Here is a 27,449-nt window from a genome sequence, read left to right as displayed (position 1 = left end):
ATGAAGAAATAACCAATCTGGGGTTCTAGCTCCTAAAACTACCAAGAAGTAAAGAAAACCTTGAGCGCTTAGATATTCATGTCATACAATGAACATATGTGACCAGTCACTGTACCCTACATTCATTCACACAACTCCCTTGATCTTTTCTCCCATCTCCTACTCTGGGGCTAATGCTGACTCTTCTTTCTCGGTCCAAGTTCACTGTCAAAACCTCAGGCTCTTTGCTGCTTCTTTCTCCTCCGAGAGTTTCCACTACCACTTCTCTTTAAGTTTTCTTGTGATGAAATACATACATATACATCTCACCACTCGTCTGTCAGTCTGTCGTACTCTGGTGGCTTGCGTGTTGCCGTGATTCCAGAAGCTCAGCCACAGGTACTTTCAATACCAGCAGGGTCACCCATGGTGGAAAGGTTTCAGCTGAGCTTCCAGACTAAGACAGACTAGGAAGAAGGAGAGACAGACTACTTCCAAATACTTAGACACTGAAAACCTTATAAATAGCTGTGGAACACTGTTAGCACGAAAATATTGAATAGGACCGGGCAGTATTACATTCTGTTGCGCATAAGGTTGCTATGAGTCAGTACCGACTCGACAGCACCTAACAACAATATATATAACAAAGCATTTGCCATTTTAACCATTTTAATGTGTGCAAATCAGTGATATTACATCCACCATGTGTACCATCATTACCACTATCCATTGGTAAACTTTTTCATCACCCTTACGGAAACGCAGTATCCCTTAAGTGACAACTCCCTACTTCCCGCTTCTGCCTGCCCCTGGTAACCAATAAACTTTACCCTCAGTGCAGTTGCCTGTTGTAAATTTTTCCTATAAGTGAGACTGTACGGTATTTATCCTTTCGTCTCTGTCTTATTTACTCAGTCTACTGTCTTCAAGGCCATCCATGTGATAGTTTCCATCAGAACATCAATTCTCTATAAAGTTGAATAGTATCCCATTTGTAGATAGACCACATTTTATTTCCCCTTTCATCTGCTGACAGACGCCTTGAGTTGTTTCCATGTTTCAGCTGTTGTGAAGAATTCTGCAGTGAACATTGGTGTACAATTATCTGTTTGAGTCCCTCCTTTTCAGTCTTTTGGGCATGTACCCAGTACCACTTCTTGGCTTTACCCTCTTTTTCCTCCTGGCTCCAGATACCTTCAGTTTGCCTGGCATGCAGATCTGTCACCTTTGCCAACCTCTTTGACTTAACTGCTTTTCAATAGAATATGTATCCAAGCATTTTCTCGGGTGTATATTCCATAATCACCCATTGTTTCTCTTGCTCCCTGTGGAATGTAACATTTATTTGCTACTCTCTCATGTCTCTAGGAGAATTATTTAGTCCATTCTGTCCCTAGAAAATTATGAAACTCCCTACAGTCTAATCCTAGCCTGGTCCCTTTAGTCTGCATTGCCAGCACCAGCCACCCAATCCTTGTGAGGCGAAGTCTAGGAAAACTGACTTAATCTGAAGGAGGGAGAGATGTCTTTCAAGAGAATGCATGCAGCTCCAACAAATTGCGCTGCCCAGAGCATTAACCCACAGTCCTGGTGTGGTACTGTGGGTTAATGCTCTGGACTGCAACACTGATTTGAACTGTAAAGTTGGCAGTTCAAGCTCACCAACTGCTCGTCAGAAACTCTTTACAGGGTTGCTATGAGTCAAAACCAACTCGACAGCACTTAACAACAACAAAATAGCTCAAAGATGAGGCTTTCTGCCTCAGAAACAGGGTCACTATGAGTCAAACCCAAACTTCATCTCTCGTACTTCAGACATATTGTCAGGAGGGACCAGTCGCTGGAGAAGGAGATCATGTTTGGTGAGCTGGAGGGTCAGAGAAAAAGAGGAAGACCCCCCCAGCGAGATGGATTGGCAAAGTGGCAGCATCAATGGGCTCAAATGTGGCAACAATAGTGAGGTTGGCCCAGGACCGGGCAGTGTTTCGTTCTGTTGTGCATAAGGTCACTATGAGTCGGTACCAAGATGATGGCACCTAAAAACAATGAGTCAAATTGACTAGACAGTACTTTAAAGTAACAACAGTAGTTAAAGGATGAGATGAATGGATGGGGGTCGAGTGAGACCACAGGGATGAAACTCAGGTGGAGACCAGAACTGCTGCCCCTCTGCTCTACCTTGTAGACAGTGAAAGCTTAGAGAATGGCCCTGAGGTGAAGATTCCAATGAACCCAGGAGGATCAAGAAGAGAGCCTCTAACCTGCCCAGAACCTTACTCCAGCTCCTCTTTATAAATGTGTTGTGTCGTTGCCATCTAGTCGATTCTGACTCCTGTGGTCCTTTCAGTAAAACTTAGCCAAGCAGAGACTCCATCATACACATGGTCTCTGGAAGTCTTCATTGTCCTTTCCTCCTGTGATATGAGATTTGTTTATAAACAGGATGCCTGAAGGTTTGCTCACGCTACCACTTCTTCTGTGACGATGGCTGTTGCATTGACATCACTCTGGCCTGCGATGGAATGGAGCAGTGTCCTGATGGGTCTGATGAGACCTTCTGTCAAAAGTGTGAGTGGGCCACCTGATGTTTTCAGACAAAAGGGACCAACGGGAGGAAATCGGGATGGCTGTGATGGTACCACAAAGTGGGAACGCCTTATTGTCTCTACTGTCTTTCTTCTACCTGGTTTTAGGTTTAACATGATGTGAAAAAGGTATGATTTAAGTAAAAATTCACTGTAAGCCTCTACAAACCCTGGTGGCACAACGGTTAAGCAGTCAGCTGCTAACTAATGGTTGGCGGTTCAAACACACTAGCTGTTCCACATGAGAAAAGGCCTGTCAGTCAGCTTCTGGAAGACCTGTGAGGCAGTTCTACTCTGTCCTGTGGGGCCATTTCATTCTTGACAACTTCCAATTTTCCTAGATTCATACTTCGTGCATTCCATGTTCCAATTATTAATGCAAATGCATGCTTACAGCTGTTTCTCCTTATTTCGAGTTGTGCCCCAGCAGCAAATGAAGGTCCTGAAAGCTTTACTCCATTTGCATCATCATGGTCAACTGTACTTTGAGGAGGCAGCTTCTCCCCAGTTGTATATTGAGTGCTTCCCAATCTGAGTGGCTCATCTTCTGGCACCCACTCATCTGTCAATTTGTTGTACTGTGGTGGCTCGCATGTTGCTGTGGTGCTGGAAACTATGCCTCCAACATTTTAAATGTCCACATTGTTACACCCATTGTGGACAGCTTTCAGCTGAGCTTCCAGAGTAAGGCATACTAGAGATGAGAGGTGGGCTACTTCTGAACACTTAAACCCCGAAAACTTCTGAATAGCAGTGGAACACTGCCAGATAGCACTAGTGTATACTGGAATAAGAGAGAACAGATGATCCATTTGAAAATTGTTGTTGTTAGATGCCTTCAGGTCTATTCCTGTGCCATCCTCAAAAGCATTGCTGTATATGAACCCATTGTTACTCCTACTGTGTCAGTCCATCTTGTTGAGGGTCTTCATCTTTATTGCTAATGCTCTTCAAACACAATCTCTTTCTCCAGGGACTGGACTCTACTGATAACATGTTCAAAGTACATTTCATCATCCCTGCTTTAGAGGAGCACTCTGGCCATATTTCTTCTAAGACAGACTTGTCTATTTTTCTGATAGCCCATGTGTAGTCCCTGTTCTTTGCCAACACTATAATTTAACTGCACTGATTTTCCTACGGTCTTCCTTATTCATTGTCTTTCACATGCATATGAGGTGATTTAAATACTATGGGTTGCGTCAGTCACACCTTAGTCCTCAAAGTAACATCTTTGCCATTTAATGCTTTAAAGAGGTTTTTTTGTAGCAGATTTGCCCAGTGCAGTACATTGTTGGATTTCTTGACTATTGCCTCCAGGGGCATTGATTGTGGATCCAAATAAAAAGAAATCCTTAACAATTTCAATCTTTTCTGTATTTATCATGATGTTGCTTATTGGTCCAGTGGTGAAAATTTTTGTTTTCTTTATGTTGAACTGTAACCCATATTGAAGTCTTTGATCTTCATCAGTAAGTGCTTAAAATCCTCTTCACTTTCAGCAAGCAAAATTGTGCCTTCTACATATTGCAGGTTGTTAATGAGTCTTCCTCGTATCCGTATGCTGTGTTCCTCTTCATATAGCCCAGCTTCTTAGATTATTTGCTCAGTATACAGATTTTATAGATAATAGTAAAAGAATACAACCCTGATGCGTACCTTTTCCATGGCATCTGCAAGAGAACCTAGGTTTTTACTGTTATTGTTCAATCAGTTCTGGCTTGTAGCAACCCTGGTTAGGGTTTCCAATGAGCATATAGTACATTTGAACCACCAACCACGCAGTTAGCATTCCAGTGCTATCCTACAGTGCCACACTAGGACTCCAGGCCTCTTAAAACTCTTTCATCCTCTACCCATTACCTAATTCCAAAACTGCTTTCACATTTTAGGTATCTGTTAGAGCAACACACCACTCTTGGTACTAAATTCTGTCTGGTAGATAGTCATTATGAGTTGAAGTGCTAACCTCAAGATCAGCAGTTTGAAACTACCAGATGTTTGTTCCATGGGAGAAAGATGAGGCTTTCTGCTTCCATAAAGATTTACAGCCTTGGATACCCTATACAGGGTCACTATGAGTCGGCACCAACTCCACGGCACACCAGCACCATAACAGCAGTGCCACAGGTGGCTGGCTCTGACTAACAGATACGGATTTTCTCACAGTTTAGGAGACTGTTAAGTGCCATCTAGTCAGTTCTGACTCATAGTGACTCTGTGTAAGGTTTCCCTGGAGCAGCTGGTGGGTTTGAACTGCTGACCTTGTGGTTCACAGTCCAGTGCTGATCCTACAGTGATGTACCAAGAAGGCAGAAGTCCAAATTCAGGGCACCAACTCTAGGGAAGGCTTTCCTTCTCTCTTGTCTCCTTTCAATAATTGTGAGCCCAGCATTCTTTGGAGATCTCCATGTATCTTGGCGTTTGAAAATTAGAGAATCGTGTTTTATGGGGTTCTAGTATGTCTTGGACATCCTGGTTAAGTACTGGATTACTAACCTCAGAGTCAGTGGTTCAGACTAACAACCAACCGCTTCTCAGAAGCCTTATACAGGGTCACTATGAGTCAGAACTAACTCAACGGCACTGAACAACAAGTATGTCTTAGATAGATAGGCTATTATTCCCAAATATCTGTCACAATAAGTTCATCGCTAATTTTGCGAGTTTCCAGTTAAAGTTCAGAAAAGAACTCCAAGAACTAATGGCAGCTCTTCTGCTTTTCAGTAAACCTTGGCCGCGGGATGGTGACTCACACAGAAGCTAATCCTGCCCGGGCAAGAACCATGGGACTGAGTCAAGATGCAAAGGGACATTCCTTGTTGGAACTAGACCAGAAAGCTACAGCCCCAAATCAGCCTCCTGTGTTATCAACCACAGAGAAGAGGAATCATTCCACTTTCCAGGGACCAGAGACTGAAGTCAGTCCGGTTCTACCAGGTAAAGACTCAGGTTTGGAGAGCTGTTTTTCACAAGGAACCTCGGGCTCTTTAGCTAACCTTACTCAAAATTAAGTTTGCATTTGAAGAAAGAGTCAACTACAACTCATGGTGACCTTCGGGTGTGTCCGGGGAGAACTTTGTTTCACAGAGTTTTCAATGGCTGATTTTTCAGAAGCAGGTTGCCAGACCTTTCTTTCAAGGTACCTCTAAGTAGACCTGACCCGCCAGTACCTTTTCATTAGCAGCTGTAGTGCTCATTCTGTACTAACCAGAGACTGAAGAGTATTATTGGCGCTGTGGGCTAACGTGTCAGACTGCAAGGTCAGTGGTTCAAGCTTACCAGCTGCTCCTTGAAAAGCCTATACAGGGTCGCTAGGGTTCAGAATTGACTCGACAGCACTTAACAACAACAGCATTGAAATATCTGAAGAAGAAGTCAGTAAAAATGCTTTAACCAAAAAGGAAAAAAAAAACATTTGTACTGATTAATTTATAGTAAGGAATGCCTGCTAAAAATACATTCATATGTACATACGTGTATACATACTACAAAAGTACCAGTATGTTTATTTATTTGTAAATCAATTGCAGTTAGGAAGTTGTCTCACCTTGCTTATGACACTGATGTTATAATGTTAAATTTTAGGTTATTTTGAGATGAAGCGGCCTACATTTTTATGTAAATCTTCCTCGCCCTATCCATCTTCTAAGCAAGTGACTGTAAAAAATAATATATCCTCTTGCAATGGTTACCAAAACCCAAAACCCCATGGCTGTCGAGTTCTGACTCATAGCGACCCTATAGCACAGACTAGAGCTACTCCCTTGGGTTTTCAAAGCGGTTGATCCTTTTTCCCAACTTCTTAGGGTGAATTGGGTGAAGGCTTACAGAGCCGATCATCAGTTTTACAATCAACAGTTCCTACACATTTTCTTTCATTTCCCTGGTTGCATTCTCTTCAGTGAAACATTCCTTATACCACTTCCTTCCTCTGTTTCCTGTTTCCATTCCTCCTTCTGTCCCACACATTCTGAACTTCGTTCTTGAGTAAGTACTGCCCTTTTGATCTCAATTGGTTGATTCCTCTCAGATGTTTGTACCTCACTACTATTATTGTCCCCCTTGTAGAACTATCTACTTTTGGCTAGAAATGGGACCCTGAGAATGAGTTTAGCTTCAGATATGAAGGGTGACCAAGGGCCATAATCTCAGGGTTCCACCGAGTTCTATCCAACCAATAAACCTAGTCTTATGATTTTGAGTTTTGTTCCACATTTTTCTCCCACTCTGTCCAGGACCCTCTAATACGATTCCTTTCAGAGAAGTTGGTAGTGGTAGCCAGACATTGTCTAGTTCTGACCTCAGGGTCATGAGATCCACAGTTCCACTGGACTAATGGTTTCCATGAGCCTTCATTGTCCTCACTCATCTTTCCCCTGCATGGTGAGAAACCAATAGTTGCCCCTTCGATGGCCACTCACAAACGTTGAAGATTCTAAATCACCTCTCACCAAAGTAAGATGTGGAACATAGTCTTTGCGGACTATTGGACCATAATATCCCTGAGACTATGGTTCTTAGCCCCCAGGTCTAGCAACTCATTCCCTCAAGGTTTTGGGTTAGGTCTAAGACATTTTCATAACTTTGTCCCTTGTCTGCTCAACCACGTCCATGGGTGTATTGCAGAAAAGGTAAGTACTCATGTACAAATATCCTCTGTCAAACCTTTATGTATTTGTGGGTATACACCACTCTCCCTCCCACCCCGTTCAGCCTGTACATCTATCCCTGCATCTACCCACAAATCGCCTTTATTATAGGCTTGCGTATATAACATTATTTACCTGTTAAAGACTATAAATCTTTATACAAGCAGATTACCACATCATTCTCCCACAGAACAGCCGGTGGGTTCACACTGCCAACATTTTGGTTAGGAATCCAGTACTTAACTCACTTTGCCACCAGGGTTCCTTGCTGAAATGGTTACATGTGTTAGTAATTCAGTGTAATGCCTCCAAGTTAACTAAGTCCAGGTGTGGCCCTATAGGATACGCACTTGACCTCAATGTTGCCTGAACTGCAAGGTCAGCTGTTCAAACTCATCAGCTGCTCCTCGGAAACCCTATGCTATGAGTCAGAGCTGACTAGATGGTACTTAACAAAAACAACAATCTTTTTAAAAAATATTAAAATATTTTAAAATACATTCACACTGCTCAAGTGTTACATTATTCTAAACTTTTTTTACATATATGTGCATGATTACATGAATGAGACAGAAATACATATTATCTTATTTCTAGATGCTTTTTTTCTGTTATTCCTCTTTTTTTTAAAGTTTTTATTGTGAATTGAGTGAAAGTTTACAGAGCAGATCATTAGTTTTACATTCAACAAATAGTACACCTGTTTAATCACAATGATTATAATCCCCTCCAAGTACCATCAGGTAACAGTATTTCTCTCTATTCACTTTAGCACTTTTTTTTTTTTTTTTAAACACTCAGGCATATATAATAATTTACACCACCAAAAGGCACACTCTGCAAGTCTGCCTTCTGGCTGCCAGCTCTCAGTCCCTCTCTTCTCATGAATCTAGAGTCCTCAGCAGCTCCCCCTCTCCCTGTCCCCATCTCTACCTCCATCTCTGGTGTCACTGCTTCTCTGGATAAGGTCTCGCATTCCACTTGTGCTCGTCTTCTTGGATGGTTCTAGGATCCTCTGTGTCTGGACTATAAGATTAACTACGCCCCCATTTTTGTTACAAAATACGTCTATCATTACAATTGTAACAGTTGCAATTAGTCACGGTAACAATTACTCACTACCAAATCTTTAGAATCTTATTCCCATCTCTCTTAAGCAGACGCATCTAGACAAGATGACAACTATTCAGTGGGGACTCTTTTTCCCCCCACACACTCTTAAATCAAACTCCCTCTTGAAACCTTGTAAGCCAGTCACTTCATGCCTTTATTGCCCCTCATTTTTGGTAGCCAGTGTCTAACTTGCCTGTCCCTATCTACCCTGTGTACAGAGGGGATAGCATTGATACGTGATATGAAGACTCCTTCCCCCTGTTGGTAGAGTTACTACCTCCATGAGTATAGGACAAGTTCATCAGATTGTAGCAATTTACCCTCATTTTCTTTTTCAGAAAAAAATTTTTTTTATCTAGATGCTTTTTGCAAATGTTTTCCCAGTACTCAAATTTATATACATTTTATTAAAATAATCTGTCAGTGTTTTAACAACTTTTATCATAAAATTTTTTTGTTCACTGCAGGAGATTTAGAAAGTGCAAACTAACAAAAAAAGGGAAATGATAAATGCATTCTTTATTGAAAATGACTTTTAATATTTTGATCTATTTTCTGCCATTCTTTCGGTTATCAACTTAAGAAATTTTAAGTTCACTCACTTATATAAACAGTTCTTACAGAATGTGTGAATTCTATGGGTTATACATATACATTTTATATTTAAATTGTGTTTTGGTGTGTATTTACAGAGCAAATTAGGTTTCCATTCAACAGTGTGAAAAGCTGATGTTTTGTGACATTAGCTGCAGTCCCCTGAATGCAGCAGCAGTATCCCCACTTCCTCCCTGGGTTCCCCAGTTCCTTTGCCCTTCTTTTCTGCCCTGGAATGGTTCATTGTTCTCACATGTCTGCTGCCCCCTGGTTATTGCTCACTTTGTCAGCCTGTCTGGTTGCCAGGTCTTCCTTGGGGGTGGGTACAGTTCAGGTGTGAAGGATAGGAAGAGTTTTCCTTTTGACAGTTTTGTTGTTGTTGTTGTTAGGTGCCATCAATTCAGTACCTATTCATAGCGACCCTCTGCACAGCAGAACGAAACACTACCCAATCCTGGGCCAACCTCACTACTGTTGCCATGCTTGAGCCCATTGATGCTGCACTTTGCCAGTCCATCTTGCTGGGGGTCTTCCTCTCTTTCTCGGACCGTCCACCTTACAAACATGATATCCTTCTCCAGTGACTGGTCCCTCCTGACAATATGTCTGAAATATGAGAGACGAAGTTTGGCCATCTTGGCCTCCAAAAGGTACTCTGGCTGCACTTTTCCCAAAACAGTTCTATTGGTTCTTTTGGCAGCCCATGGCACTTTCAGTATTCTCCTCCAACACCATAACTCAAAAACATCAATTCTTCTATGGTCTTTCTTATTCACTTTCACATGCATATGACGTTATTGAAAATACCATGGCTTGGGTCAGGCGCACCTTAGTCTTCAACCTGACGTCTTTGTTCTTCAACACTTTAAAAAGGTCTTGTGAAGCAGATTGACAGTTTTAAGTACTCTAAAAACATTGGGTGCTGATCTCTTGCTTGTTTACAATGCCACCTAACGGCCAAATCAGTTACTACATCAAAACCTTGTGACCGCTTTTAGCCCGTTTTCTCCCTAAAGAAGGTTTGTATGGAGTAAAGAGTCCCTGGATGGCACAAACAGTGAACACCCTGGGCTGCTGACTGAAAGGTTAGAAATTTGAGTTTCTCCAGAGGCATCTCAGAAGAAAGGCTTGGTGATCTGATTCCAAACAATCAGCCATGAAAACTTCATGAAGACAGCTCTGTTCTGACACGGAGTTGACTAGATGCAATTAACTTGGCTGTTTTTTTTAAAAAAAGCCTTTTTATTGTGAATTGAGTAAGAGCTTACAGAGCAGATCATCAGTCCCAGGTTTAACAACTTAGACACTTTGTTTTATTACAATGATTGCAGTCCCCTCCATGTACCTACCCTCAGTTTACAATTTGTACCTCTATTCACTTTAACTCTGGCACTCCTCCGTCTCCTGCTACCTTCATCCTTCTGCCAACCTCCCTCTTGTTGGATATCGCCTGCCCTGTCATTCATGTTCATATGTGTCTACCCTCCAGTCCATGAATAATTCCCATCCCCGTCCCCAGCAACCATCAGAGAATGTTTATTTAGCAAGAAAACCTTTTCTTAACTTTTTACAACAGTGATCTCATACAATATTTGCCCTTTTGTGATTGACTAATATCATTCATGCAAAGTCGGCGGTTCAAGGCCACCAGCTGCTCCTTGGAAACCCTATACAGGGTCGCTATGGGTTGGAATCAACTCGACGGCACTTAACAACAACAATAAGTATCGCTTAGCATAATGTCCTCCAGGTTCATCTACGTTCTAAGGTGTTTTGCAGATTTGTCATTATTCTTCAATGTTGTGTGCTATTCCATTGTGTGTATGTACCCGAGCTTGTTTAACTAGTCTCCTCTTGCTGGGCATGTGGGCTGTGTCCACTCTTAGCTATTGTGAGTAGTGCCGCAGTGAACATGGTGTGCCGACATCTGGTCATGTCACAACTCTTACTTCTTGATGATATATACCAAGTCGAGGGATTGCTGGGTCATATGGTATTTCCAACTTTTTGAGAATGTATCAAATAGTTTTCCACAGTGGTGGTGGTATCATTTTACAATCCCACCTGCAGTGTTGGAGGGTCCCAGTGTCTCCACACCCTCGCCAGCATTTGTTTTCTGGTTTTTATTTTGTTTTAAACTTTGTTACTAGTGCTGGAGTAAGATGATAGCTCATTTTTGTTTTGATTTACATCTCTCTCATGGTTAATCGGAGTCCTGGCACTGTGGGTTAATGCACCAGAGTGCAAAGTCGTTTGAACTGCAAGGTGGGTGGTTCAAGCTCAGCAGCTGCTCCTTGGAAACCCTATACAGGGTCACTATGGGTCGGAATCGACTCAATGGCACTTCACAACAACAACAATGGTTAATGATCATGAGCATTTCTTCATATGTTTGCTGGCCTCCTGAATGTCTTCTTTAGTGAAATGTCTGTTCATGTCCTCTGCTTATTTTTTAATTGGATTCTTTGTCTTCTTGATAAGGCATTGAATTGTTCTATAAATTTTGGAAGGTAGTCCTTTGTCTGATATGTCATTGCCAAACATTCTTAACTCGGTTTTGTGGAGGAACCCATTACCTAAGATATGATCGTAGGAGACCGTGCGTCTTTGTGAGGACTGTTGAAGGAGTGAAGAATTGACCAAGAGGACTGCTCTTGTAAGCCAGGATAGATGAATTCTTCTTCCTATGTTACTGTGCTAGCAACGCCCACATGGGCATGATTGAGTCACCTAAAAATAGAAAGGAGACCAAAGTGAGGTTCCTGTCACCCTTCTCAAATAGGGTCTGGCCTTGGCTCTGCTTTGAGTGTTATTTCTTATCTCTAGACTTCAGTTTCTTCTTTTGTTAATAAGGATTTCAACCAGATGACCTCTAAAGTCACATCAGTTACGAGAGTCTATTTTCAGGGATGATCAGTAAGCCGATACTTACGTACCACTGTGCCATTCGTGACACGTGGTTGGTGTTGATAGTTGCAGTTGAGTTGGCTCTTCTAACTCATGGTAACCCAAGATGGCCTGTACCATCCTCTCCACTGTGGATGTGCTCAGGTCCCTGGTTGAAGCCACTGTGTGTTTAGATTGCCTTTCACCTGAGAGGGCTCATCTTCTAGCGCCATGTAAAATAATATTGGGTTGTGAGCCATCGAGTTTTGTTTGTTTTTCTGTTGAATGTCATAGTCACTTTTTGTTGTTGTTTTAAAATAATATTTTATTGTGCTTTTAGTGAAAGTTTACACAGCAAATTAGGTTCCTGTTTAACAATTTCTATATCAATTCTTTAGTAATATTGATCATATTTTTTTTACAATATGGCAACATTCTCATTATTTCCATCCTGATTCTTCCATTTTCATTAATGTGCATCCCTACCCCCTTCCTCTACCCCTGGCCATCTCCTCTTTGCTTTAGGCTAAATGTTGACCATTTAGTTTCATATAGATGAATTTTTAAAGAAACATAGTATTCATGGGTGGTGATATTCTGTATTTTCTGAGCTAATCTTTTGTTTATGGGTGGTGATATTCTGTATTTTCTGAGCTAATCTTTTGTTTACCTGAAAGGTGATCTCCAGGAGTAGTTTCAGTTCCAATTTTAAAAGGTGTCTCAGGCCAGTAGTCTTGGGGTTCCTCTAGTCTGGATTTTTTTTTAAGAATTTGAGTCTTGGTCTACATTTTTATCCCATTCTGTCAGGGTCCGTGTACTGTGTTCCTGACTAGGATGGTTGGTACTGGTGTCCTTCTGGTCTTGGGAATGGATGAGACCGTCATAGATGTGAGCTATCAGTCCCGTAAACTAGCTTCTTCTCTGAGTCTGCTTTCCTTTCTCTTTTGCTCCAGATGACCAATCGTTAGATCTGAGATGGCCATTCACAAGCTTTTAAGACCCCAGATGCTACACTCCAAACTAGAATATAGAGCATGAACTTCATAAACTATGTTATGCACATTTACTGAGTGGTCCCACGAGACGATAGTCTTAAACCTTCAAATCCAGTCGATCAATCCTTTGAGATGTTGGCTTACATCGGTAGTGTTTTTTTTTGACTACTTTTCAGAAATAGGTCTGGGACTTTTCTTCCTAGTCTGTCCAAGAATCTCCATTGAAACCTGTCCACCATGGTGACCCTTCTGATATTTGAAATACCGATGGCATAGCTTCCAGTGTCATCGTAACACATCCACCATGTATGACAAGCTGACAGGCAGTGGGCTGACAAATGTTCCGTGGTAGTTACTGATTGATTATAGCACTGTGTCCTGGGGAGTGTGGACTGAGCCTCACAATCCTTTTTGATCATAACTAGCACACAATTTAAAAGGTTAAGTGCCATCTCAGTTATTGTCCTTTCTGATAATAAGCCTATGGCCTTGCCCATGGAGGAGTCCTGGTGTGACACTACATCATTGGGCTAATAACCGCAAGGTCAGCAGTTCAAACCCACCAAGCTGCTCCTCAAAAACCCTGTATAGGGTCACTATGACTTGATGGTGCAGTGGTTAAGTGGTTGACTACTAACTGAAAGGCTGGTGGCTCGAACCCAACAGCCACTCTAGGAGAAAGATGTGGGAGCTGCTTCCATAAAGATTTACAGACTCAGAAACCCTTTGGGGCAGTTCTCCTCTGTCGTACAGAGTCAGTCACTATGAGTCAGAGTTGACGCGGTGACACTGGGTTGCTGCTTTTTTTTTAATGAAGATGTAACAAATGGTGTTTCACAGCTGCAAAGAGATTAGAAATCCAGTTATTATCTAGAATACATGTATTTTTCTCATTATTAAAATAATACATGATTACTGTAGAATATTAGGAAAATATTGAAAAATATCAAGGAGAAAATTTAAATCCTCTAGCAAAGCTCACCATTGGAATTTTGTTCTATCTTCTTCTGATTACCTTTATTTATATATACACCCACCCACTGCCATGAGTCGATTCCTACTTGTAGTGACTTTGTCTAGAGTTTCCAAGACCGTAAATCACTACGGGAGAGAGAGCCTCATCTGTCTCCTATGAAGTGGTAGGTGGCTTTGAAGCACCTAAACCACAGTGCCTAATCCAAGGGCTCCTTGCAAACATATATTTATTTTTAATGAAACCAGGATAATATCTTTTTTTTTTTTTTTACAAAAACCTTTCTTTTCCTCACTTATAAGGATTTCTACTATTATTAATATTCGCCAAAAATATGCTTTTTTGTAACGTCTAGGGGTGAAGACAAAGAGCTCTTGTAGCATAGTAGTTACGAGTCTGGCTGCTAACTTCACTCAAGGGCAGCAGTTTTTAAGAATTTAAATAGGAGAAAGATGAGGCTTTCTGCTCTGAAAAGATTTGCAGCCTCAGAAACCCCATATCAGGTAGCTATGAGTCAGATAGAACCAACTCGATGATACTTAACAACAGTAGCATATGTGCATTCCCCATATCATCACCACCAGATATGGAACGTTTCCAAACCATCACTGTGGAAGGCACTGTATTCAAAGAGGACATTTTAATCAAGTTTTTGAAGATTGTAGCCATAGAGTTTTCATAGTTATGTAATCTTCTTGTTGTGTTGGGCTTTGTCTCTTCTTGTTGAGAAGCAATAATTCTGACACTATGAAATCACATTTATGGAAGGATGGTTTGAACTCATGGAAACCTGATAAGCACCCCAACTTGAGAGCTTCTTGTGGCCCGAAACGTTGTCAGGAGCCAACCAGCTGCCCAAGTGCATGGATCACGCAGTGGGAGGGGATGCCGTAAATGATCGTAATTGGATTTTTTTAACCTTTATTATTTCCATGAAATTATATTAAAGGAGTAGGTCCTCTTTCATTGGTCTACATATTTGGAAAATGTCATTTCATCAACTATAATCAGGAGATGCCTTTAAATGCCCCATTATTTTGAGACACTTAGAGAAATACTGGCCATAGGGAAAAAAACTGTGTACCTTCTACAAGTTGTCAGTCTGAAAGTTTGGGGCAATGTTATTAGGGTTTATATAAGTTTTATGGTTTGAACTTTGTAGATGGCTCATCCAGTAAATTGTATTTTGTAACTCTTGACCCATGCAATCAGTCCAAGGAATCACTTGTTTTAAACAAAATAATCTAAATAAGATTATCCGCCTTCCTGATAGAATTAAAAAATTACTCTCCAGCCAAATACACAATTTTAGTAAACACGTATTTTTATTGGTCTGTCTTTATCAGAGGAAAAAGGATCATAGTAAAAGAAGTGAATGTAGAAAGAACTTTTAACTATTCTTAGACAAGATTGTTGTTGTTAAGTACCATTGAGTTGGGTCTGACCCATAGTGACCCTGTATAGGGTTTCCAAGGAGCAACTGGTGGGTTTGAACAACCAACCTTGTGGTTCAAACTGACCTTGTGGTCCAGTGCATTATCCTGTAGCGTCACACCAGGACACCCTTAGACAAGACTCTTTCATAGCTTACTGCAGTAAGAAAATGAGCAAAGAGTATGTCTGTGAGGAATTTTATAGCTATGTTATTCATGATGGTGTTGGTGCTGATGGTGCTGGTGCTGGTATTGTTGTTGTTGTTGTTAAGTGCCATCGAGTCGGTTCCGACCCATAGCGAACCTGTACAGGGTTTCTGAGGGTGTAAATCTTTACGGGAGTAGAAAGCCTCATCTTTCTCCCGTGGAGCGGCTGGTAGTTTCGAACCACTGACCTTAAGGTTCGCAGCCCGATTCGTAACCACTACGCTACCAGAGCTGGTATTAGATGCCATCAAGTCAGTTCCAAGTCACAGCATCCACATAAATAACAGAACCAAGCACTGCCCGTCCTGAGCCGCCTTTGTGACCGTTGGTATGTGTGAGTACATCCATCTGCTGATCATTTCCTCTGCTAAATTGCATAGCTACCATGAGGCCTCGATAGCATTTCCAGGGTAAGGAGACACATGGGTCAAGTGTGCCTGGCTACCCCTTCACAACACAGAATGTTTCCTGCAGGGAGTGCCACCCCCCACCCCCACCCCATCTCCCATAGACTTTGCAAGTATGCAGTGTGATCAATCGGTGATCACCATCAAAGGACAATTCTGCTGTCTACATTCATCAGGCTGGTATGGCAGGTGGTGTCAGAAAGCTGCAGAACATTCAGGAAGGCAGGTCCTTATAGTAGCCACTTTCCCAGCTGATGTTTCCAGCTTCCTTCTAGAACATGCCTGCATTCTTCTGTAGCAAATGACAATGAAATTAAAGTAGCTCCTACAGAGTTTCCAGCTCCCTCCGTAAATGGAAAGATGGTAAACATAAAGCAATAGGAGAAGGAAAAAGAATTTCCTAATATACTGTCTCTTTTCTAGAAGGTTCAGTGCCAAACATTTTGTTTGTTCTGATTTCCACGTTGGTTAGAGGCAGCAATGGGCTGTGTGGAGACAAATGATTTCTCCATAGCATGCGTGGTTGTTGGTGGGGTTGGTGATATGCCACCAAATTGGTTCCAACTCATGACAACCCTGTGTAGGGTTTCCAAGACTATAATCTTTACAGGAGCATAAAGCCTCATCTTTCTCCCACAGAGTGACTGGTAGATTCATACTGCTGACTTTGTGGTTAGCAGCCCAGTTCATAATTCACTATACTACTAAGGCACGTTATTATAGCATGCCTAGATATAAATAAAAAATATGGAACCAGCTATGTGTTCTTGGAGTAGAAAACTATAAATAGCTAGTGGTAACTTTGAGAACAGTATGGTTCAATGGATAACTCCCGCTTTAGATCAAACTGGGTTCGAATTCCAGCACCTCAGTTACTAACTGCAACTACTTAACTTCTGTGAACTTCATTTCCTTCTCTGTAAGAGGAGGATGATAATATCTTTGCATGGTGCTGCTGTGAGGATCGTAGGAAATATTCGATGTCGTATGTTTCTCAGTAAATGTCAGCCCTACATGAATTTTTGTTAATCTCTTCAAATTCAGTGGTATTCACTCTGAAACACGGTGAGAGCCGTGAGCAGTTGAGCAAGCTAATTTTTAAGTTGATAATTTTGTATGGCAAATGATGTTCTAAATGTCCAAGTAGCCTTGGCAGAAGAACGTTTCCCCACCCCTGCTTGACTGGGTCGCTATGAGTTGGAACTGACTCCATGTAATTAGCAACAACAATGGGGGGGGGGAGTGGAGTGATGGGGGGATTGCCAGTGTCCATCCAGTGCCTTTGTACTAGTTATATAATCTGCTACATTCATTGATGACATTAGTACCTACTGTTTTAGGATCAAATCTAAAAGCCAGTTGTCCTTGAGTTGATGTCAATTTATGTATATCAGAGCAGCACTGGGCTGATAGGGTTTTAGTGGCTGATTTTTCAAAAGTAGATTACCAGAAATTTCTTTGAAGGCACCACCCAGGGACTCAAATATAGTTATTAGAGAAATAAATCCTGCAGGTCTTCTCAGTAGTTCATCTTTAAAAAGATAAATAAGGCTGGGTTTTCACATCTGTTTCCAGAAGTATCCAAGGCCCTTTCAATGTATGTTCTCTCTCTTTTCTACAGATACTGGTTCCTCGGGGAGCAACAGAAAAGAAGAAAATTTCATTTTTGAGTCAAAGAGTGGTCGAGGAGGAGGGCAACACCCAGCCCCAGAAACTGGTAGGCATGCACCTGGGACACTCATTGCAGACTGGACATCTGCAGAACCATGAGCCGTCTAGACTTTGTGGGTATTAGACGAAGCTGCAGTTGTTTATGGCAAGAGACAGAAGAACTGTCTCCTCATCTCCTAGGTCATGCTGGATCTTTGGACTCTTGAACTAGAAATGTAACACCTCAATTTCCTCTTTTCTAAGTTAAATGGAAGGAGCTCTGGTAGCGTAATGGTTATGAATCGGGCTGTGAACCTCAAGGTCAGCAGTTCGAAACCACCAGCTGTTCCGCAGGAGAAAGATGAGGCTTTCTGCTCCTGTAAAGATTTACAGACTCGGAAACCCTATACAGGGTCTCTATGAGTTGGAACTGATTCCACAGCACACCACCACCACCAAGTTGAATGAACCAGACAGTCACTTTAGGCCCTTCTAGATGCCATAGTCCATGGAGAGACTGATGCTCATGGCAGAGTGGTTGAGAACACAAGCTCTAGAATCTGTTGCCAAGTAAGGTTCAAATCTGGCTCTGCTCCTAACCTCCCTGGCCCTAAGCAGGCTATTTGCTGTCTCGGGATCGTATTTCCTCATTAGTAAGATGGAGAGAGTAACCCTGTCTGCCACAGAGCTGGTAGGCAGAAGGCACAGGGCCATGTAACACACGTTTGTGCTCAATAAATAAATGATGGTGGTCCTCATGAGTTATTTATGATGCAATAGGAGTAAAGGTCCTAGAGGAAAGACCTAGTTCTCTCTGCAAGTGCTCACATGACAGACAGACACCAGTAGGAATGAAGGGAAGGCTTAAGAGGTGGAGGGAACTGGGGGGCAGGCTTGCAGGGTATACTATACCCTTTGGTTGGTTGATGCATGGAGGGGATTGTAACCATGGCAATGAAACAATATACGACAGGATGAATGTAAAGCTAATGTTATCCCATGTAAATGATCACATAATTCACAATAAAACATTAAAAAAAGAAAGAGGTGGAGGGAATATATAGTAAGTGGAAAAGAGGACCATAATTCCATCATGCTTGTTTTTAACTTAAAAGAAAACACTATATATAGTCCTGTGGAGTCCTGGTGTGGTGCTGCAGCATAATATGCTAGACTGTAAAGTCAGTTTGAACCTCAAGGTTGGCGGTTCAATCCCTCAGAAACCATATACAGGGTTGCTATGAGTCAAAACTGACTCGACGGCTCTTAATAACCACAACAACAAAGGCAAATTTTAATCCTAATCCTACTACCTAGTTAGTACAGGAAAAGTTAGAACACAATATAACTCTGACTTTACGGTGCTAAACAGTGAGGAAACTTTCCTTTTTACCTAATGGTGTGCTCTTGTAACACCTGGACAATATCCAAATGCCATTTTAAAACAAGAGATGGCAGCCTGCCCCCATAAAGACCAACAACCTCAGAGCCCTATGGCACAGTCCTACTCTGTTCTGTGGGCTCATTAGGAGTCAGAATTCACTCAAGGACAGTGGGTTTTATCTAAGGATAATCCAGATGACAAGCCCCAGGAGAGGGGCATCCCTCTCCCTCCCCCCCCCCACCCCCAGTCCCCCCCCCCCCCCCCTCCCAATAGCCCCTCCCCTCCCTCCCCCCAGTCCTCTGGTGGATACTGTTTGACCAAAGGCATTTGAATAAAAGAGCCCCCTTCCCCCTTGACACAAAGCGGGCCTGCTCCTTCCCTTCCCCCAACCCCTTAATGCCCAGATGTATCCAGAGATTCTCAGTTCTAATTGGCTGATGCCTGTTCTAACTGCTATGTAGTTTGAACGTCATTCCCAGTCATATGAATAGATCCTATAATTCATCCTCTTAGATGGTTACTAAGAAAAATATCAAGGTTATTTTAACAGGAGTTGGAAAACTTCAATTTTCAAATTAACCAAACTAAAAACAATGAAGAACCTATCCCAACTAAATCTTAAAAAGTCCAGAATCATTTTTAGAATTCCAGCAAGTGTGTTTTTTGGGAGATTTCGCTTTCCTTGTTAACAGGAATCAAATCTGACATTTAAGAGACCTTGTATCTGCTTTGGCCAATGAACAAAATCCTGAGATGACAGCTCTGTCCTGTCCTTGTTGTTAGCTGTCATCAGATCACCTGGGACCCATGGTGATCCCAGACACAGCAGGACGAAATGCTGCACCCTCCCTATGCTCATTTGCAGGCTGGACCATTGTGACCCACAGGGCTTTCATTGACCTATTTTTTACAGGCAGTTTTCCAGGCCTTTCTTCCTAGTTTGTCTTATTCTGGAAGCGCTCCTGAGACCTATGGAGCCTCCAGCAACAGATGGGGAGTGTCTGTGCACTGAGGTGCTAAGTGTTCCGCTCACTGTTAGTAAGTGCAGTGGAGTTGGTTCTGACTCCACGAGACCCTATAAGGGGTTTCTGAGGAGCGGCTAATGAGTTTGAGCCACTGACCTTGAGGTCCCTCAGGACTCCCTCATGGAAGAAGAGAATTCTGCCATTGAAGTAGTAGTGCTCCTCCTGCCTAGATAATTCAGTGTAATGGAGAATTCCATCTGAACTCCTTAGAGGCAGCTCCACCTGAAAATAGCCTAAATGGAACTCTACTCCCGCATTCACCATAACAAGCTCAAGGGGCTATTGGTAAGTCCCGTTGAGATGGTTCCAACTCATAGTGCCCTGTACAGGGTTTCCAAGGGGCTGTTGGTGGGTTTGAACTGCTGACCTGTTATTGGATGCAGTGCTTACCCTACAGCGCCACTCCAGGACTCCACACAAGCTGCATCATACACCTAAATTGTTGTTGTTGTTAAGTGCAGTGGAGTCGGTTCCGACTCATAGCGACCCTGTACAGGGTTTCCGAGGCTGTAAATCTTTATGGGAGCAGAAAGCCTCATCTTTCTCCTGCAGAACAGCTGGTAGTTTCGAACTGCTGACCTTGTGGTTCGCAGCCCGATTCGTAACCACTACGCTACTAGAGCTCCTTTAAAGTCCTACACCAGTACTACTAGTGGGTGTTAACTGCATCGTTGGAAGTTTGAATCCACCAGCCACTCCCCAGGAGGAAGAGGAGGTTTGCTGTTCTCACAAGGATTTACAGTCCTGGAGACCCTACACATTATATACTTCATGTATAGTTCTGCACTAGTAACTGTAATGCTTTATTGCACTATGTCATTGAATGTCTGAATAGCTGGGAGACTGGCTTGTAGAATGCACCTTTTGGGTGCTTAGATTATTAAATATTCCTGTGGTTTTGTGCACATTAAAAAACACACAAAAATGAAATAGAAACAAATACTGTAAAATAATGATGCATGGAGAGGATTGTAATTATTTCAATGAAACACAATACAATGAGTTCAAAACTGATGTTCTCCCATGTAAACTATCACTCCATTCACAAGTCATTCGTCATTCCGGCATGGTCTCATTTGCCTGTCAGAGAAGTCATATGTATGACACAATGTAAGATCACAGGTGCAGTAGCTGTCCTGTCTTGGGTTGGGATCCCAGCTCCCCCACTGGCCATACAGTCGTAGGCAGGACACTTAATTCTTGAGCTCTTAGTTCCCTCATTGTAAAGGAACAACTCAGGCGGTTATTGTGAGAACCAGCGCTGGCACTCCTTAGCAATAGCTTATTATCTTTAATTACCAGCACTTAGGTCAATGACTGATACAGAGAACGCTCTTAATTCATGCAGAGTGAATGAATACATGAATGAAAAAAACATTGCTAGGGCATCAGTTTACCCAATGGAGGTTTATGCTCATTTAGTTCCACCAGTTGGCAAGACCCCTACAGCTAAAAATAGTCAAGAGCGTCAGGTTTCCAAACCGGGTTTGACTTCAGAGGGGGTGAGACTAAGAATAGAGCCTGCTGAACCAGATGAGACAGACTGGTCTGGGCTCACCCTGTCCCTTCCAGACTGTGTAAACCATGGTGTAAAGACTAATTCTGGGCTGCGTTTCGAGGACCAGCCCCACAGGAAAACCTTATGCCGAAAACCAGAGGTGTTTTCCTCCACAAACCTTGGTCACGGCTGTACAAGCATAGATGGAAGTTAGTTTTCAACGACAGCTAAAACTAGGTCCCTGGTTGAAAAAGGAAATAACTTTTTTTTCTTCTAAATTATGAATGGAGCGATAGTTTACATGGGAGAACATCAGTTTTGCACTCACTGTATTGTATTGTGTTTCATTGAAATAATTACAATCCTCTCCATGCATCATTATTTTACAGTATTTGTTTCTATTTCATTTTTGTGTGTTTTTTAATGTACACAAAAACACAGGAATATTTAATAATTTAAGCACACAAAAGATGCATTCTACAAGCCAGTCTCCTGGCTGCTAACACACAGCCTTTCTCTTTCCATGAGTCTGTAGTCCTCAGCTGCTCCCTCTCTCCATGTCCTCACCTCTGCCTCTATCTCTGGTGTCACTGCTTCTCTGGATAGGGTCCCACATTTCACTTGGAAATAACGGTCTAGAACGAGAAATGAGGAGTTGGTCCACACTGATTCTGAGAATGACTATCCATGAATTCATAAATGAAATCAATGGCGATGATGAAAATTTTCCTGGTCAGGATGCCTTTATTCTTTTATTTAAGATGAACAGAAGGACGATCTGACTATAACATTTGTACCCACTGCTGTATACAAATTGTGTAGGAAGCTGCTACAGCGTTTGGTGTTAAAGAGGTCTGAGTTTGAGACTTAACCAGTGAACTCTCAGTCTCCTACCATTACTTAACTTCTCTACATCTCAGTTTTTCTGCAGAATACTAGTACCGACTTAATGGAGTTGTTGGGATTAAATAGTGCAGGCAGAGGATTTATCACATTGTAAGTGGCAACTGTTATCATCGACCACTGACCTACCCTTTTCATGTCTACACTTTTTCCAGGCGCAGTGCTGCCCCTGGCCCTGGGTCTGGCCATCACCGCTTTGCTGCTTCTCCTGGTTGCTTGCCGACTCCAACTGGTGAAACAGAAACTTAAAAAAGCTCGTCCCATAACGTCTGAGGAGTCTGACTACCTCATCAATGGGATGTATCTATAATAAATCCGATTTAAATAGCTCGGGGTAAGGACATGTTCCACTATTAATTTATACATATATCAGGCTCTAGAAATTTGCCACCTTTTTGATTGTGATAAGAAAATGACCAAAAAACCACACAAATTCAGCATATTTATTGTAGATAGATATTCCTTGGGAAATATTTGAAATATTTTGAAGTCTAGAGAAAAGTTTGAGTAAATAAAGATTTTACACTGATTTACATAAGCTATACCTAAAAATGCGGAGCCATAGTAGCGCGGTGGTTAAGTGCTCAGCTGCTAACCACAAGGTCAGCCTGAGAAAGGTATGGCTGTCTGCTTCTGTAAAGACAGCCTTGGAAACTCTGCGGGGGCAGTTCGCCTCTGTCATTGAGGGTTCCTATGCTTCAAAATGGACTGGGGTTCAAAATGAGCCATACAGAGGATTCTGTATGGAGATGGTGGCTTTGGAGGCCAGTATTAACCCGTCACTCTTTAGAAACCAACTACTGGCCATGGCATCCCTGGGCCCTTCTCTTCCTCCCCTAAGCACTTCGCATTTTCCTTTCTCTTCTCCCCGTCAACACCTGCTTCTCAGAGTGGGTCTCAGGGTAGTGGATATCTTGAAGGTTGCACAGTGCAGGGATATCAGAATTAGAAACCTATGGATAGGCCAGTGAGGCCTGAGAGAAGGAAAAGGTTGGTTCTTCCAACGAGGCAGAGTTGTGGGAGCAGCAGCTCAGTCTCCCTACAAACAGCTCTGAGCGAGCCATGAAACCACACAGGAGAGCTAAGTGGAAGCCAGGAAACTGGCAGGCCAAGCAACTCAGCTGAGGAGGACAGTGCATGCTTTCTTCTGCCTCTTCACCACTGCCTTATGGTCCAGGCAGCTTCTCATTGTCTAGTCCCCGGCTTTAAACACCCATCTTTGTTGATGGAGGAGAAAATGTATTCAAGTAGAAAACCAGAGCAATCGAGTTCTAAATGTGGCTTTTGTAAACATGCCACCGTTTAAGTAGCAGTAGATTCTCTCTAGTAGAATGAGCCAGGGCTTTTCCCCTTATTTTATGAATGCTTTTAAATGTTATCATGTATAGCCAGTTAATGCCAATTATGTATCTCCTGAGCATATAGCAGTTTTGCACAGTCTTCTTTACAGAAAAGCAGCATCCAGCTTACCATATTTCCCCGCATTCATTTCTAGGATTTTAAAGGCAAATGATTCCCATTGTCACTTCCTGCCAGCACTAGACACATTCTAGAAATTATTCTGAGAGGAATGTACGTCTGGTGCTTGTATACACTGACGTGATGTTCCCACTTAGTGTTTTTCTAGAAGTGCAGAACTTTTTAAATCCTTGGGAACTACAGCCTAGGACATCTTAGTTTCAGATTAAACCTATAGGAGCTGTTCCTTTAGCAAACTGGGGAGATTTATAACATATCAACCCACTTTAACAAATGGAAAGTCACGTCTAGAAAAACAAAGAAACTAGGCAATTTTTTGTTTCCTGAGAAGCTCAAGCATTTTGTTGAATGTTTCAGAGTGGAACAGATTCCGATTTTTCCCCCAGGATGATTGAGTGACACTAATGGTGTGAATGAGCTTACGCTGTCTGTGCTCAGTATGTGATGGCTGTAGTTTGCTTTTACACAATAGGATGCCACCGACAGACACACCCAGTAAAGTAAGAGCTGATGAGGCATGTGTCCTTCAGCACATCATCTTTCATCCTAGAGGTCTTAACCCAACTTTAGTATTGCTGTGACACTCTCGGTGTCTATGTAAACAGTATTCCTTTAATAAATTATATTGTATTCTTGAGCCTTTTTACAACCTCTGAATAATAGCAAGCTAACGTTGACTAAGCTGCTACTCTAGTGTCTGGATCTAGTACCAGCCCTCTTTTATGGATGGGAAATAGAGGATTAGAAGGTCACAGTGTGACCTTCCCACAGCCATGTAAAACATACTGATGGGCAAGAGAATCAAGGCCTCCAGAATGTCTGTATCATTCCATGGACTGAGTGGGGCCTTTTAAAGTCATGCGACCTCTCATTCGCTGACTGAAGGAACTATTCTGCATTTAAGACAAGAAATAATTTTAAAAGGAAGATCATTTCCCAGTCACTTTTAAAATCTTATCCTCCCCGCACACACCCCCACCCCCCGATTCCCTCACCCTCCTCCTTTCAGTAGTCTTTCATGCTCATTCATGTTTCCCTTTAATTTAGTGACCCAAACACAGCGATGGCTGTGTCCCTTTGCTCCTTGCTTTGCTGACCACAGCAGACCTGGTGGGTTTCACCTATGTAAACATACCACTATGGGCTGTGCCCCGTGCTGTCCTTACCTTCAGATGTCCTAGCCAATGTCACAATCAGTTAGATTGACCCAGAACAGTTCATGTTTTGGTTTGCTTTCCTTTGGGAACATGCTACTTAGCTCCTAGCAGAGTTGTTATTGTTGTTAAGTGCCGTTGATTTGGTTCCAACTCATAGTGACCCTGTATAGTTTCCAAGGAGCAGCTGGTGAGCTTGAACCGCCGACCTTGCTGTTCACACTAACCTTGGGGTCCAGCACATTAACTGGCAGCGCCACACCAGGACTCCAGGACACTTAGCTCCTAACAGAGGTACCCCTAGCAGTTCTCTTCTTTCTGGACTCCAGGTTTTCTACAGATTTTGGCATCAAAGCTGAGTGGCATTGGATACCTAACAAAAAACTGACCAAGCCGAATACAAAGAGGAAAAAGCTTGCTTTGCGGTTCACAAGTGTTTTCAGACCCCCAGCTTTTTAAACAACTGTGTTGCTGATTTGTTGTTGGTTCCTGATCCCACTTTCCTGCAACTTTTGCCCTATTCAGTTCTAGTAGTATTCTAAAGTGAGTATTTTAAGTTATGGTTACTTAAAAAGCTAAGCACATATGAATTCCTTGGCTAAATATGAACTTCAAGTCTGACTGGCTAAAGCTGTTTTCAGATTGGACTGAATGAATAGAACTGCGAGTTCTCATAGTGCATCACCTTGACTTCGGCCGAAACACGTCTTTCTTCTGTCACCACACTAAACTGGAATGAGACCAGCTTGTAGTATTATTCAGCTTAAAAAACTTTTTATAAAGTTATTTCCAAACTTGGAAAACTCCTCCAAGCAAATTTTAATACAAAAATCATTTCAATTTTTATAAAAATTTTAGGACAAACTGTGTTAAGTAAATGGACTTACTGGGCTTCAGAATGTGTGGGCTCAAATACCAATTTGCCTGGTACCCCACCCCAGGACAGCTCCCCTCTCACCCCTACCATGTCAGTATTGTCCTCACCACCCTCTGGACTAAAACAAAAGCAAAACAACCTGTTTTTTATGATGCCCATCCTGTGGGGACCCTCCACTGTGTAAGAATGAGTTCCTCAGACCCAGCAGCTCTGGAAGCTTCTCTCAGGATGGAAGGCAGGAAGGGGAGAGGCTCCCAGGTACTCACTCGTCCAGAAAAACACTCTGGGAACTGAAAGTCAGTGGTTACTCCAGTTTTCCCACCAACCAATGGAGCACTTCTCTATAAAGAATCTTGGCCCAAATGACACCAAGTCAATTAAAAAGATGAAGCCCAAGTGGGGAACCAACAATTCTGTTCTAGCCATGGTAGCTGAAAGTGTAAGGATGAGGAAATCACTGAACTTGATCTTTTTATTGTATCACAAGCACAAACTTCACTGGGTCTCAGGGGCCAGCCAATTTTCTCTTAGCAGGATTCCTTCAATGCAATTTGGCTTTATTTGAGCCAAAACACTGTCATCTTTCTGAAACACAGTAAAAGAAATCGAAAGACCCCACTGAAGTCTAATCAAATCATTTGTTTTACTGAGTATAGCTAAGAACACAGTAAATTGTAGGGAATAAGGATGCACACCCTTCACTTGCCTACATTTGTTGTTAAGTGCCATCGAGTCAGTTCCGACCCATAGCGGTCCTATATTTCCATGGAGTGACTGGTGAGCTTGAACCGCCAACCTTGTGGTTCAAATCGACTTTGCAGTGCAGCGCATTAACCCACAGTGCCACACCTAAGTTCATCACTTCTGTAATAGATATTATTGGCCTGTGGAGCCCCATTCAGACATGTTTTCAGTGGCCCATGTTGTTTCATTTCCTTTCCAGTATTCTTTTACTGCCATACTAGTCCAGTACACCAAGCTAAACTTTTGGAACAATTTGTAACCTTCTCTGAAAACCAGAAACAAATTTACAAAGGAGCTTAGCTGGCAACCACACACCAAGAATAGCTTCGGTGAATTTATGAGTATTATTATTTTTAAAGTCATCTATTTTTGAACCCATCAAAATTTTTAAACACTTTAGCAAAGGTGCAATTTCATTCAGCCAATTGAAAGAGTTTAGTCAACTTTTTTTTTTTTAATTAGGGAAATGGAATTTTTAATATTTACATGGTTAATGGTAGCAGATTTTTTCCAACGTGTTATTTTTTTGTTGTTACTAGCTAAAAAGAGTTGAAATCTCCAGTAAAACTAAAATTCTGAATTCAGTCTTCCAATTTATAAATTTTGAGAGCTAAATTTGGCTTTAATAAAACCAAATCCATTATTCCAACAGGATCTTATAGAGTCCTGGTGTGGTGTTGTGGGTTTATGTGCTGGACTGCAAAGTCAATTTGAACCACGAGATCGGCGGTTCAAGCTCAGCAGTTGCTCCTTGGAAACCCTATACATGGTCATCATGGGTTGAAACTGAGTTGACAGCACTTAACCAAAGTGGAAATTTTGAGATCTTTTCATTACTCCCCTTTGGGTTATGTAAAAAAATAATTTCTATTAAAGAAAAGTGATATACTAAAATAACTTAGAAATTA

At 42.0% G+C, this 27,449-nt stretch overlaps 1 protein-coding gene across 1 annotated transcript in view; it reads left to right on the top strand.

Moving 5' to 3' along the window:
- LRP11 (low density lipoprotein receptor-related protein 11) overlaps positions 1-22,597 on the top strand; it is a 41,267-nt gene extending 18,670 nt beyond the window's left edge. The window contains exons 4-7 of the mRNA XM_006872070.1: positions 2,425-2,550; positions 5,295-5,507; positions 17,449-17,544; positions 22,443-22,597. Coding sequence (XP_006872132.1) covers positions 2,425-2,550; positions 5,295-5,507; positions 17,449-17,544; positions 22,443-22,597 — 590 coding nt within the window. The remainder of the gene's footprint in view (positions 1-2,424; positions 2,551-5,294; positions 5,508-17,448; positions 17,545-22,442) is intronic.
- The last annotated feature ends 4,852 nt before the right edge of the window (positions 22,598-27,449 follow it).

This window comes from Chrysochloris asiatica, unplaced genomic scaffold (genome assembly GCF_000296735.1).
Source record: "Chrysochloris asiatica unplaced genomic scaffold, ChrAsi1.0 scaffold00182, whole genome shotgun sequence".
Taxonomy (NCBI): domain Eukaryota; kingdom Metazoa; phylum Chordata; class Mammalia; order Afrosoricida; family Chrysochloridae; genus Chrysochloris; species Chrysochloris asiatica.
Note: the sequence above shows the minus strand (reverse complement) of the source record. Positions and strands in the feature narration are given on the sequence as shown.